The following is a 14,255-nucleotide window of genomic DNA, read 5'->3' as shown; positions in this document are numbered from 1 at the left end:
AAGGACCTCATGTGTGTGAAGGTTTCCTTCTCAGGCGATAGCTTGGGCTATGACCGTAGGGAGCGCTGTCACTGACAGCCTAACGTGACCAGAAGGGGAGTGGTTCAGGCATTTCAGCAAGATTTGCTTGTCTTGACAGTTGTCACTGCCATTGGGCATGCACTCCCGTCGGCATGGCGGCGTGGGTATATCGTTCCCCGTAGCGTCGAAGCTGACGCAGCGCGAGTTCCCTTTCGAAAGGGAACGTCTCAGGTTACAAATGTAACCATTGTTCCCTGAGAACAGGGAACGAGACGCTGCGTCGCTGTGCCATGCCGCAGGGCCTGCCTGCCGAAACAGTCCCTTCAGACGATAGATACTGTCATGTTGGCAAGGCGCCCTTATATACTTCCTGGTTGCACCTTGATGACATCATAGGCTGTCGCCGGTCAATAGGATTGACGTGATTCAATGTGATTTCAGGCACCAGTCACGCTGGAGGCGTTCCCCGTAGCGTCGAAGCTGACGCAGCGTCTCGTTCCCTGTTCTCAGGGAACAATGGTTACATTTGTAACCTGAGACGTTTTCTTTTTTCTGATATTAACTTTTGTTTGTGCAGTAAATATTTTTTTATTCCACATTCAAAATTAATAACAGCTTTAAAGGCCTCCACTTTCAGTGTGTATTTTGTATTTGTATTTTGTAAATGATGAGCTGAAGCTGGTCATTGATGGTTGATGTGTGTGATTTAGAGCATGTTCCTCTCAGACTGAGTGGAGGGGAGGGCCGGTGCTCTGGGAGGCTGGAGGTGTATCATAACGCTGTGTGGGGCTCAGTCTGTGATGATCAGTGGGACATCAGCGATGCTCAGGTGGTCTGCAGGCAGCTGGGTTGTGGAGCAGCACTGAGGGCCGATGGGAATTCAGCCTTTGGTGCTGGTGAAGGTGTTGTGTGGCTGAACAGAGTCGAGTGCAGAGGGAATGAGATTCACCTGTGGGACTGTCCTCTCTCCCAGAAGAACCACACTGACTGCTCCCACAAAGAGCACGCTGGACTCACCTGTGCAGGTCACAGCAACACACTAAGGAATGTTAAATAAATAGTTTGCTTTTATTTGATTTTGAATGTGTCTGCGCATGTTTATTCCAGATTTGTCAGTGTCCATTACTCCTGCTCCTGCCACAACAACATCAGCTTCTCGTCCAGTTTCTCAGACAGTGCGCTCAAGCTCAACATCAGTCCCTCCTCCACAAACTCCTCCATCAGCGTCTCTCTCCGTGCTTGTGATTGTACTGGGAGTTGTGCTCTTACTGCTCTTAGTGCCACTGCTTATACTGATTCAGCAGAACAGAGGGATGAGGAGAGGTAGGAGAGATCCAGAGACTGTCATATTGTGTCTTATTCAGTGTGTGATCAGTCATGTGTTGTGAACTGACAGCAGGTTTGTCTGTCTACACTCACAGCTCTCTCTAAGAGGAGACACAGGACGACGACTGAGGCCGTTTATGAGGAGATTCATCACAGACACAAACACTTCACTCAGAGGGGTGAGACATGAGACATGAATCTTATTTAATATGATGAATTTATAAGAGTCTGTGAGAAACTTGATGTTCATCTATTATTAGTCCTGTTAAACCTCCTGCTTCAAACCACAGAATTCCTCACAGAAAACCACAGATCTGCAGGTGCATGTTAATATGAGTGTGTGTGTCTGTGTGTGAGTGTGAGTGTTTCTTCCTGTATGTATTTTTAGAGGGTAATAAGGGGGAGTTTGTATGTGTACAGTAGATGCAGGTGTGTGTGTGTGTGTGTGTGTGTGTGTGTGTGTGTGTGTGTGTGCGTGTGTGCTAATAGGCCTAAAACATGATATTTCTACCTCTAATTCTTTTACAATATAAGTAATTATAAAGTAACATAAAATATTAATTCTATTTGTAAAGATGAACATGTTTCTGACTGTTCTGCTCTCCTTTTTCAGGGAGTCTCATCTCTGAAGAACTGCATTCTGGGTATGAAGATGCTGATAAGCTTCTCTCAGGTTAGAGAGATGAAGTATATTCAAAATAATAATACTTAAAATAATTTGATTTACAAATTGAAAGAAATTAATTGCTACATTTTACCACTAATTTAAATATGTGACTAATAATCCAATAGTTAACGATAATACTTTTAAAAAAATCTTATTAGAACAAGAGTTCAAGACTGCATATTATGATGATGTCACATAATGGCAGTGGCCTGAAAGGTCAGTTAACTGATCACATGATTCATTACCAGATGCGTTTATTTTGTTTTTCCCAAAATATTAAAAATACACAAAATAAAATTGTGGCAAGCAGCGAGGCCGAGGGACTGTGACTGTGCGTTCAACCGCCGAACCGCATCATAGCTCATTACCATAAAGTTGAGCTGATTTCAACTTTCCTTGACGCCCAAATCGTCCAAGACGCGCCGTGCCGCTCTCGCCGGAGTTCGCCGCCGTCTCTTATTGAAAATGAATGACTTCCGGCCACTTTGACACTTTCGCCGGCGGCGGTGTGAACGTGCAGTGAGAACGGGACGAGGCCGATCGTGAGTTATAATGAGAACCAGCTGCGCGCCGCACACGGCCTCGTGTCTCACAGAGGAGCTCGGAGGCATAAAAGGAGGAGCGACAACCAGGACCAGGCCTGGAGTTTAATTTGTGTTTTAGGTATGTTTTGTTATGCATTTTTGTGCGGCAGTCATCCGTAAGGGGCTGCCGCTTTTACTTTCAGTTTGTTTGTTTTATTTATTAAAGTCTTGTTGAATGTTCGCCTGTTCCCACCTCCTTCTTCCCTGAACAAAGAACTGTTACATTGGTGCCGAAGCCCGGGAGGAAGGAGGGACATTCTGTCGGAGAGCCCTCGCTGCTGAGGGGATTGCGGTGCTGAGGAGGTCGGGCAGCACGGAAGTGTGAAGACCGCGAGTGGCTGCCCGAGGCAGTGGTGCTGGAGCGAGTGAAGATCTGGTGGGGCGGAGAGCTCGCTGCCGTGCTCCTGGGTCGAGGTGGGGTGGCTGCTGTCCGAGAAGGAGCGGAGGAGTCGCTGGCGTTTGCCGTGGGCCGGAGCCTGCTGCCATACGCCATGATGAGCAGGGAGCACGGGACTCGCTGCCCTCAACCGGAGGAGCCACCGCCGGCCGCCAGGGGGCAGAGGAGGATCGAGCCGTCCACCGAGCGTCCAGTACCATCGCATGGCACCTCGAGGAAGAGCCTCTCGGCTGGCTGAGGACCGAGTGGCAGTGTGTCCGGGAACCGGACCAAAGCTGAATCCGAAATTGCCCCCTATACCCTTAAATAGGGCACAGCCATTTGTAGTGGTGTCCGAAACCATAGTGGCCGTTATTGAGTGCACTCATTCTATCCCACATTGCACCGCAATAACGAGTGTACAACCGATGTATACACAGCGGCTGTCTGAATTCGCTCACTTGGGGAGTAGAGCACAGTCTCGGGAGTACCCCCTGGCCTGCGAGGGGTGATGGGGGTATGTGGCAAGCAGCGAGGCCGAGGGACTGTGAGAACGGGTTGTGAGTGATAATGAGCACCAGCTCTGCGCCGCACCGGCCTTGTGTCTCACGGAGGAGCTCAGAGGCATAAAAGGAGGAGCAATGACAGTGAAGGACGAGAGAGGACCAGGCCTGGGGTTTACGTTGTGTTTTATTAACGTTTTGTTATGTGTGTGTGTTTTACTTTCAGTTTGTTTGTTTTATTTATTAAAGGTCCTGTTCTTCGTGATCCCATTTTTCAAACTTTAGTTAGTGTGTAATGTTGCTGTTAGAGCATAAATAATACCAGTAAAATTATAAAGCTCAAAATTCAATGCCAAGCGAGATATTTTATTTAACAGAAGTTCCCTTTCAAAGCCTACAGCGAACGGCCAGTTTGGACTACATCCCTTTAAATCCGGCTTTAATTACGTCAGTAGAACAGTTTGTTGACTAACCTCCGCCCACAAGAATACGCGGAAAAGGGGGCGTGGTCTTGTTGCTCCCTCGTGGAGAAGAGGAAGTGTTGCGTTCGGTTCGGTTTGGTTGCGTTTGTCGCCATCAGACGCTGTCATTTTCATCCCGGAGTCAAATCACCTGTGTTTGGCCTTCAGAGACGCTGTACTTTGAGCGCGTTCATCTCCCCGTTATGGTAAGAGGCGTGAACTTCCCGGGCAACGTGTGCTAAGCTGCTGTCGAATCACAACACGGGAACCGCTGGCACAATCAGAACTCGTTAGGTATTTCTGAAGGAGGGACTTCATAGAACGAGGAAATTCTCAGGCCGTTTTGAGGACAGTGAAAACAGCAGTATACAGATAAGTAAATTGTGTGAAAAATACTGTGTTTTTTTACACATGAAACATGAACACGTTATATTGCACACTGTAAACCCAATCAAAGCTTCAAAAAAACACGAAAAACGGGACCTTTAAAGGGATAGTTCACCCCAAAACGAAAATTTGATGTTTTTCTGCTTACCCCTAAGGCAACCAAGATGTAGGTGTCTTCGTTTCTTCAGTAGAACAAATTAAGATTTTTAACTCCAACTGTTGCTGTGTGTCACTCATATAATGCTTGTCAATGGGGTCTAATTCAATGGGGTATTTATGCAAATATATCACCTCATATCAGACGAACGCTTCAGCTCTGCAGACTGCCATCACTTCCCGTGTGCGAGGTCAAAATTACAGCCGGGTCATAGATGTATACATAGATACCTCATTAGTGCCTGCGTGGATCATGGCATGGATCGCTCGAATGAGGATTCTACGTATACATATCTATGACCCGCCTGTAATTTTGACCTCACACACGGGAAGTGAAGGCAGTCTGCAGAGCTGAAGCGTTCGTCTGATATGAGGTGATATATTTGAGTAAATACCACTCGGTTTCTCTCAGAAATAGATTGTTTCGTGTCTTAAGACATCAATGTGTCGTCACGAGCCGCGGGGTTTAATTTGAAGTTGTCTGTTTGAAGCATTATATGAGTGACACACAGCAACGATTGGAGTTAAAAATCTTCATTTGTGTTCTACTGAAGAAACGAAGACACCTACATCTTGGATGCCTTTGCAGAAAAACATCACATTTTCGTTTTTGGGTGAACTATCCCTTTAAAGCATTGTTGAATGTTCGCCGGTTCCGGCCTGCTTCTTCCCTTTACAAAGAAATGTGTTACAATAACATATTTTGATGCAGAAGAGATGATGAAGGAAAGCACACCGGGATACTATGATGATGTCATCACTGATGGACTGAAACCAGATTGTGAGACAGGTGCCGTTTATTCTATAATAGGATATTAAATATTTAAAATATATACAATCTGTGTATATATAAAAATATACATTTATATTTTGTATGGGTGTCTCGTGTTAAATTTTTAGAAGACACAACTGAGAGCTGGGATGATGTCAAAACGAGCGGACAAACCTCTAATATTAAAAAAGGTGTTTTCACATTTTTATTTATTATGTTGTTGTATGTTTAACATAATACCACCATTGATGCTCAGTACTGATATGATGATGTAACATTTGTTCTGTTTATATCTTCATGTATATGTAGTGGACACACCAGAGCGTTATGATGATGTCATAATTAATGGACAGAACTTTCCAGGTGTAACAGGTGAGACACACAGAACTGCATTTTATTATCAACCTCTTATACTGAATGTGTGTTTCTAACATTAATGAATCATCAGAACTTTATCAGGAGTAACAGTCTCAGACATGAAAAAGAGATCAATGACATCATCAATGACACAAGCTAATTTACAGATTATGATGTGAGGTTTTATTTCACATGTGTGTCAGAGGGAGATCAGGAGTATGATGATGTGAAGAACAGCAATGAAGATCAGAGACACCTGTTGGGTAGTTTACTGTGACATTTATATAGCCTATATTTTATTTATGTTGCTCATTTAAACTAAATCTTGATGCATTTATAACAATGAAAATATGAATTTGCTTTTGTTTTTAAAAACAGACTATGATGATGTGGGGGAGGGGCCAAATGAAGAGGGAGGGGCCATGTGACTCACTGACCACACCCACTGCCTCTCTTCATCAAATCATGACAGTTCCTGGAGCTACTGGGAGTTTCTTATGTTTCTACTAATGCATCAGTGCCTTTTGTGTTTATACCATTTCAAATCTTATTTTTATATTGATCAATGCACACTTACAATATTTTTTTGTCACAATATAGTTTTTTTATTTTTATTTTTTATCAATGAATGAATTAACTTTTAATCTTTTTAACTTAAGAGCATTTGGAGGATAGTGGACAAATGAAAACTTTGGAAAACATTTTTAGGCGATTGACTGTATTTTAGGCATGTTGACAGCATTATCTATCTAAATAATGACAACATTTAAAATAAGTGTAGCAATTCCCAATGCAATTTTATTTAAGAAATTTTAGTGATAACAACAAAAAGGTATGCAAAGAGAGTTGTACGCATACTTTTGGTCATTGAAAATAAATAGGCCTACATTTGAAACACTTTAAAGAACAGTTTTTTTTTTTTTTCAACAGCTTTTCAACAAAAATTCCTACTCAGACGGGCATAATAAAACATGCATCAATCAATTTAAATGGTGGTGAATATGTTTACATACATACATTCATTAAGACAATGTAAACTTTTAAATATATATTTTTCATCTTTTGTTTCCTTATCTAATCATATGAAAGAGCCGACCTCAACATGAAAGTAACATAGACTAATCACTAATGTGATTTTTTTGTTACTTTTATTTATTATAATTGTATTAATTATTATATTTCTTGTAGCCTGCTTATCAAGACCACACATGCAAATAAAGAAACAAGAAAACAATTTCAAGATGACGGGATAGGATGCCAAGTTCCAGTGTCGTGGACGCGCCCGTATAAACATTATGAGTTTCTGTTTAATTATGGACACATTGCATTTCAGTCGTGTTCACGAGTTGAGCGCTGTATCAACTTGTGTTGTGTGAGAGTGTTATAGTCACTGAACTAGTGCGGCCCTCGACTAAAATGTAGCGGGAATCTCGAGAAAGTTCAGACGGAACGGAGAGCGGCGCGATAAATGGAGCTCGGTGAGTGGATGTTGCTCTTCTAGAATTTTCTTCACAATAAAATCAGTGACCAGCACACAGGGAACATATCATTTAATGTTCTGTTGTTCTAGGGGGAGATATTAAAAAGGAATCCGACTAATTTTTAATTTTTCCCATTTAAAAAAATAATCAAATTCATTTTATAGCTAATTTGCCTCTTTTATGGCTTAATTTGACATTTTCATATGGTTTAAATGAACAACTTTAGAAACGATCCTTATGAGAACCTACTCAAAACATAATAAATAGGCCCATCACTCTCACTATAGTGTATTTAGGGGTGAATGCTAAGTGGGTCGTTTAAGTGTAATTGTGCTCAATGGGTTTACACATTCACAGCATGACAATGGTCTTTCATTAAAGAAACACTATTTATTTAAGTGTTAAAATAGTTGCAAGGTGTTTAAATATTGCTGGACAACTTTGGCTGAATGTGTTAGATAAAGTGGGCCAGTGGATTCAGGTAGCTAAAGTGCATGGGCGACCTTTAACCTTCGGTAATTTTCAATTCAATTCAAATTCAAATTAACTAAATAAATTGACATTCACATGTTGTCTTAAAGTTCACATGTATAATATTCTACTTTTTAGAAAACAGAAGTGAATGTGTCATTAGGAAATTCAAGTCAGATATGAAAGAAAGGAAAGAAAAAACAGATAATGATAATGAAATAAGAACGGATGAAAGGAGCAAAATATAGATGCAGAATACAAAGCTTTAAAATATGACTCAATTTAAAGGGATAGTTCCCCCAAAAATGAAACTGCTGTCATGATTTACTCACCCTCAAGTTGTTCCAAACCTGTATTTGTTTCTTTGTTCTGCTGAACACATAAGAAGATATTTTGAAGAATGTTTGTAAGAAAACATATAGAGCAAACGTTCACTACCATAGTATTTTTTTCCCGTCAATGGTTGCTCTATCTGCTTGGTTACAAACATTCTTCAAAATATCTTCTTTTGTGTTCAGCAGAACAAAGAAACTCCTACAGGTTTGGAACAACTTGAGGGTGAGCAAATTATGACAGAATTTTCATTTTTTGGGTGAACTATCCCTTTAAGTTAATTTAAAGTGTTTAGAGAAAACATAGTCAGAAAAAAAGTTTTACAATATGGTTCCATTTTAAATGTTCCTCTTATTCTATTTATGTGTTATAGTCCCATTTTTAATATGTTGTATAGTTCATTTCCATCCATATTCTGATTTCATCAAATTTAATGTCAACGCAACATTTTCTATCAGTTGTTTTTAATGTTATACATGCATTAAATTAACTGATGATTTTTTCTCATAACCTAGGCTATATGCTTTTGAGTGTGTTAAATATGTTTGTTTGATAATATGTGTTAATAAATCATGTGTTTTTAAGATACAGGATCATCTTTGATAAATCAGGGATGGCCCACTTTACCTGAAAAGAGATTTGGTGGGAGAGCATGACCTCAAAATGTTTCTTGGTATATTTACTTTGCAAATAACACATTATATCAATTGTATTCATATTGAAATAGTATAGCTGGACCTTAAAGTGAACAAAAATAATAAAGAAAAGAAAAGAAAAAAAACATCTAGGTATCTAATTTACACGTTTAACAAAAAAGTGTCCCACTTTACCTGCATTCACCCATCATTCTGCCCGTCTGTGTATTACAATATATTATAACAGCAAACAAAGAGTGAAATGAATGTGCTATGAAGTGAGTTATGTGTTAAATACATAGCAATTGTAGGTATAAAATCTACTTTTTTATTTAATTAAATGCATAAAAAAAGAAATGTACATGTTCTGCCCAAAAGAATGTATGAGAAGCTCCATCATGGACAAGACTCTTTTCTGCTTCTCTTTATAAGTGTTTTGCCTCCATCTGCTGGATGAATTACGCATTGCAGTATCAAACACACATTACAGCTACACGTCTTGGATATAATGCCAAATGAATATATGTGGAGCAGAAACCAATGTTTATTTACAAATGTGGTCTGAAACTTGTGTGTTTGTTGTACACAACCAGTCCAGTTCATTTTATAATTTATTAGCAACATATTGTTAATTGTGCTCTTGGTTAGAACATAATAACAGTGTAGTAAAATACATTTAATGTATCCAAAATAACTTTAAAATGTTCAGTTTATTATAATTTATAGCAAATATCAAGTGTTTTGTGTGTGAAGTAAAGCTTCAGTGTGAGCAGTCAGTCGTCAGTCTTGTATGTTGTGTGTGCAGACACAGGCTTTGATGCTGAATATAACCTGCAGTGTTTCTGTATCTCCTTTAAGTTTAGTGTGACTTTCTCTCCACGCTGACATATGACTGACACGAGTCTGTCCTCAGTGAAGTGTCTCTTCACGCTGGAGGAGGAGTCCCGCTCATCAGCGCACACACTTTATTGATATATATGGAGAAAATAAAAATGCTGCTTTCTGATTAGTCAGTGGTTGTGTTTGATGATTTCCTCTGTTGTGTCTAATAAGGTAACAGTGAGTGTCATTGGCAGCTGTGAGAGTCTCTCTGTCTTTAGGGGACTGACAGGAGCCAGTTTCTTCAGTGTGTTTGAGGGAGCCGAGGAGAAACAGAGTCAAACAAACAGTGTGACGAGCAGAAGAAGATGGAGGGATGTCTGACACTCGTTTTACTCTTCTCTATAGTCAATATGACCACATCTGGTAAGTACAAAATAGACAGTAAATATGTGGAATTATACATGTTTAAATAATCAGTTTATCTATGATGGCATTAGACCACTAGAAACTGAATAGAGACCTGTGTAATATCTAGAATTCAAATTTTGAGACATCAAACTATGAATTACTGGTAATATGTTATAATTTATTAAAGCATTTACAGTCAAACAGTGTAATGATGAAAAGATGATTTGTCAAATTCTCTTGTTCAGAAGAGTGCATAGCTTAATCCCCACCTTTAGATTAGAATAGTATATTTATATTTGTGTGTACTACTGTATGTTCTCTGCAACATATGAACATGTTCCTCAACTTTGCAATATTCTACAGATGATTGTAAGCTGTTTTGGCTAAATCTTTCTCTTTTTCATATACAGATTTGGAGACTGTTAGGCTAGTTGGTGGTAACAGTTCCTGCAGTGTAGAGTGGAGGTTCATCATGATGGTCAGTGGGGAACAGTGTGTGATTATTTCTAGGATATGACTGATGCTGCAGTGGTGTGTAGAGAGCTGGGATGTGGAGAGGCTGTAGAGGCTGTGGGTAGTGCTCACTTTGGACAAGGATCAGGGCCAATATTGATGGATTATGTGGCCTGTAGAGGATCAGAGTCAACACTGAAGAACTGTGGATCAAGAGGATGGGGTGTTCACAACTGTGGTCATGGTGAAGATGCTGGAGTCAGATGCACAGGTAAGCTGCTCCATGCTTCACCCTGTTTATGCATCACTGATCAGACTTTCATCCATATAAATCATATTTGCATTTTTGAATAGTTTTCAGAGCAATTCATAATTAGTTGATACATAATAATAAATATAAAATTGTAATGTTCATACTATTTTCATCCTTTTAAACACATCTTATTATGTACTGTGTTCTCTGTCAAAATCATCAGACACAAAAACCATTGGAAGGTTTAATCTTGTTGCTGGTGTTCACCAGTGCTCTGGAAGATTGGAAATGTATTTTGGAGCACGATGGTACACAGTGTGTGCCGCTGCCTTTGACCAGCAGGATGCAGAGGTTGTGTGTAGAGAGCTGGACTGTGGAGCTCCTGTCCAGGTGCTGGGAGAAGCTGCTTTTGGCAAAGGAGACGCTCAGATGTGGACACAAGAGATTCAGTGCAGAGGAAATGAGTCTCAGATTTCATTTTGTTCAATATCATCGTCACACAAATTCAACTGCACCAGTGAAAATAATGTGGGCCTGATATGTTCTGGTAAATTATCAAATTATCAATTATCAAAACAAATTTGTTTTTGAGTATAGCTTCTTCACTGTCAGCTGCATTGTACTTTGTTTCTTACCACTTTTTCTTTTATTCAGGTTACACTGACCTCAGACTGTTAAAAGGCTCAGACTCTTGTTCTGGAAGAGTGGAGCGTCAGTTCCTCAATGATTGGGGCACAGTGTGTGATGCATGCTGGGATATGAGAGCTGCCAGTGTCTTCTGTAGACAGCTGAATTGTGGGATTGCTATGTCTGTTGTGGGATCAGACTGGTTTGGAGAGGGAAGTGATAAAATCTGGGCTGATGTGTTTGATTGTGACGGGAATGAAACAAAACTCTCAGAATGTTCCATCTCTTCATGGAGTCGAGCTGAATGTTCTCATAGACGAGATGTTGGAGTCATCTGCTCTAGTGAGTCCATATTATTGTGAGATTCACTGATATTACTCTGCTGAAAGAATTTATAAATACAATATTTCAGTTCTCATCATGCACTGCATTTCACATGTTTATTTTAGACTGAATAATTAATGCCATTGTAATTTATTTCAGTATTTTTTAATAAAATACAATTTTAATTCTAATAATTTTTTTAAAATAAAACCTATAGGTTATGTATTAACTAACATGGACTAACAATGAGCAATACATTTGTTACAGTATTTATTAATCTTTGTTGATGTTAGTTAATAAAAATCCAGCTATTCATTGTTTGTTCATGTTAGATTTTAATAATGTATTAGTAAATGTTGACATTTTTATGAACTAAGATTAATAAATGCTGTAGTAGTATTGTTCATACAGTACTTAGTTGCATTATTAATGTAAAGCATATTATCAAACTTTTAGTAAAACATCAGCTCTTATCTCCAGATTCCTCTCTGGCTGTTCATGATGGTCTGGTGCGGTTGTCTGGAGAGAGACAGTGTGAGGGGGAGGTGGAAGTTTCCATCCATCAGGTCTGGAGGAGAGTTCTGCTGGACTCCTGGAGTCTCACTGAATCCTCTGTGGTCTGCAGACAGCTGGGCTGTGGCTCTGTGCTGAACTTCTCCGGCTCCTCTTCATCCAGTCCTGAACACAGTCATGAGTGTGTGACGGGCTTCCAGTGCTCTGGGAGTGAAGCTCATCTGGGGAACTGCAGCTCTCCACAAACTCTCAACTGCAGCTCCACACAACAGCTGTCAATCACCTGCCTTGGTGAGAAGAGCAACATCTGGGCAGATTCTTCAGTTGTTAGTGATCAATAATGTGTTTTTCTCTCTCTGAATATCAGGTCGTGGGTCCATCAGGCTGGTGGGTTCTGGGGGAGACTGTGCAGGGAGGCTGGAGGTTTTTCACAGCGGCTCATGGGGGACAGTGTGTGATGACTCCTGGGATATTAAAGATGCCCATGTGGTGTGCAGACAGCTGCAGTGTGGAGTGGCCCTCAGTAACCAGCAGGTACCAGCCTGGTTTGGTCCTGGTTCTGGACCCATATGGCTGGATGAGGTGGAGTGTGAGGGGAATGAGACGTCCCTGTGGAACTGCTCTTCTCCAGGCTGGGGAAAACATGACTGTCAACACAAGGAAGATGTAGGAGTCGTGTGCTCAGGTAAACAGAAAACAATAATGTAAATAATTACTTGACGATAACATTTCAAAATATCCTATGTATGTGACTGATGATATCCAGTGTCCTTATACACGTTAACATTAGGGTCGAGAACTGAGAACTTGTTTTCATTCAGATGTGTTTCAATAAAATAAATAAATACAGGAACCGATTCCGTTAACACACACATGCAATTTTCAAATGCAGACAGAATACTGGACTAAAATACTCTGACAGAGATTTCTACTTCCACTGAAACACAACTGAATCTACAGCACTACACACACTGCGACCAATGCAGTCTGATTACCGAACAAACCACTGAGATGGTTATTTTTAGAGAATCAAAGATATACGGCTTCCAAATAATTTTTGACATTATGCATTTGGGCAGAATAAGTATTTGTATATATTAATAAATGAAATAGGTTTCCACATTTTTGGTTTTAGTGTCCTTAATGAAACGATCATAAATTAAACCGTTAAGGAACCGTAATCGCTAAGAGGAATCAGAATTGGAATCATACATTTGTATTATGGTTCTGGTACATAATTAACAGACTTCAGTTATGTGAGAGTTAGCATTGATTCTCATCTTTGTCTATCTAGAGTTTAAAGAGATCAGGTTAACTGAGGGCTGTGAAGGGAATGTGGAGGTTTTCTACAATGGATCCTGGGGTAATGTGTGTTACAATAAGATGGACAGAGACACAGCGAGTCTGATCTGTCAGGAGCTGAACTGTGGAAGATCTGGCAGTGAACCCAGTTATTCAGAGGGACTGAAGCCTCATAATTGGCTTGATAAATTTAATTGTCGACGTCATGATTCCACTCTATGGCAGTGTCCATCTTCACCCTGGGGGCTGAATGACTGTGATAATGAAGTGGCCAAAATCACCTGCTCAGGTAAGATGAGATTTAACTGATTTAAGATGGTTCAACGTGATCATATTTGGTTAAATAATATTATATACAATTTCAGAGAAGGAGAATCCTGAATCTCCTCAGAGTCGTCTGACATGTTCTACCTCAGCATCTCCTCGCCAGAGACAATGTTCAAGTAAGTTTATCAAAAGCTTGTGTTTTCTTTTTTTCTGATATTAACTTTTGTTTGTGCAGTAAAAATTGTTTTATTCCACATTCAAAATTAATAACAGCTTTATAGGCCTCCACTTTCAGTGTGTATTTTGTTTTTGTATTTTGTAAATGATGAGCTGAAGCTGGTCAGTGATGGCTGATGTGTGTGATTTAGAGCATGTTCCTCTCAGACTGAGTGGAGGGGAGGGCCGGTGCTCTGGGAGGCTGGAGGTGTATCATAACGCTGTGTGGGGCTCAGTCTGTGATGATCAGTGGGACATCAGCGATGCTCAGGTGGTCTGCAGGCAGCTGGGTTGTGGAGCAGCTCTGAGGGCTGATGGGAATTCAGCCTTTGGTGCTGGTGAAGGTGTTGTGTGGCTGAACAGAGTCGAGTGCAGAGGGAATGAGATTCACCTGTGGGACTGTCCTCTCTCCCTGAAGAACCACACTGACTGCTCCCACAAAGAGCACGCTGGACTCACCTGTGCAGGTCACAGCAACACGCTGACCAATATTAGTCATTTTTACATCATTTTACTGCTAATATTAATTTGCATGATTTT

The 14,255-nt window shown here is 40.3% G+C and overlaps 1 protein-coding gene across 1 annotated transcript in view; it reads left to right on the top strand.

Moving 5' to 3' along the window:
- The window catches only part of LOC307126094 (uncharacterized protein), a gene marked incomplete at its 5' end in the record, with an annotated part of 73,352 nt that overhangs the window by 12,883 nt on the left and 46,214 nt on the right, over positions 1 to 14,255 (top strand). Inside the window, 18 exon segments of the mRNA XM_079816470.1 lie at positions 732 to 1,046; positions 1,129 to 1,344; positions 1,443 to 1,526; positions 1,961 to 2,020; positions 5,194 to 5,271; positions 5,382 to 5,444; positions 5,563 to 5,625; positions 5,814 to 5,873; positions 10,171 to 10,212; positions 10,215 to 10,267; positions 10,271 to 10,484; positions 10,690 to 11,013; positions 11,121 to 11,435; positions 11,898 to 12,221; positions 12,298 to 12,615; positions 13,225 to 13,521; positions 13,598 to 13,675; positions 13,868 to 14,182. Coding sequence (XP_079672596.1) covers positions 732 to 1,046; positions 1,129 to 1,344; positions 1,443 to 1,526; positions 1,961 to 2,020; positions 5,194 to 5,271; positions 5,382 to 5,444; positions 5,563 to 5,625; positions 5,814 to 5,873; positions 10,171 to 10,212; positions 10,215 to 10,267; positions 10,271 to 10,484; positions 10,690 to 11,013; positions 11,121 to 11,435; positions 11,898 to 12,221; positions 12,298 to 12,615; positions 13,225 to 13,521; positions 13,598 to 13,675; positions 13,868 to 14,182 — 3,219 coding nt within the window.

This window comes from Gobio gobio (assembly GCF_949357685.1).
Source record: "Gobio gobio genome assembly, chromosome: 5".
Classification (NCBI taxonomy): domain Eukaryota; kingdom Metazoa; phylum Chordata; class Actinopteri; order Cypriniformes; family Gobionidae; genus Gobio; species Gobio gobio.
The sequence above is the reverse complement of the archived record's forward strand: the minus strand, read 5'-3'. Positions and strand labels throughout refer to the sequence as shown.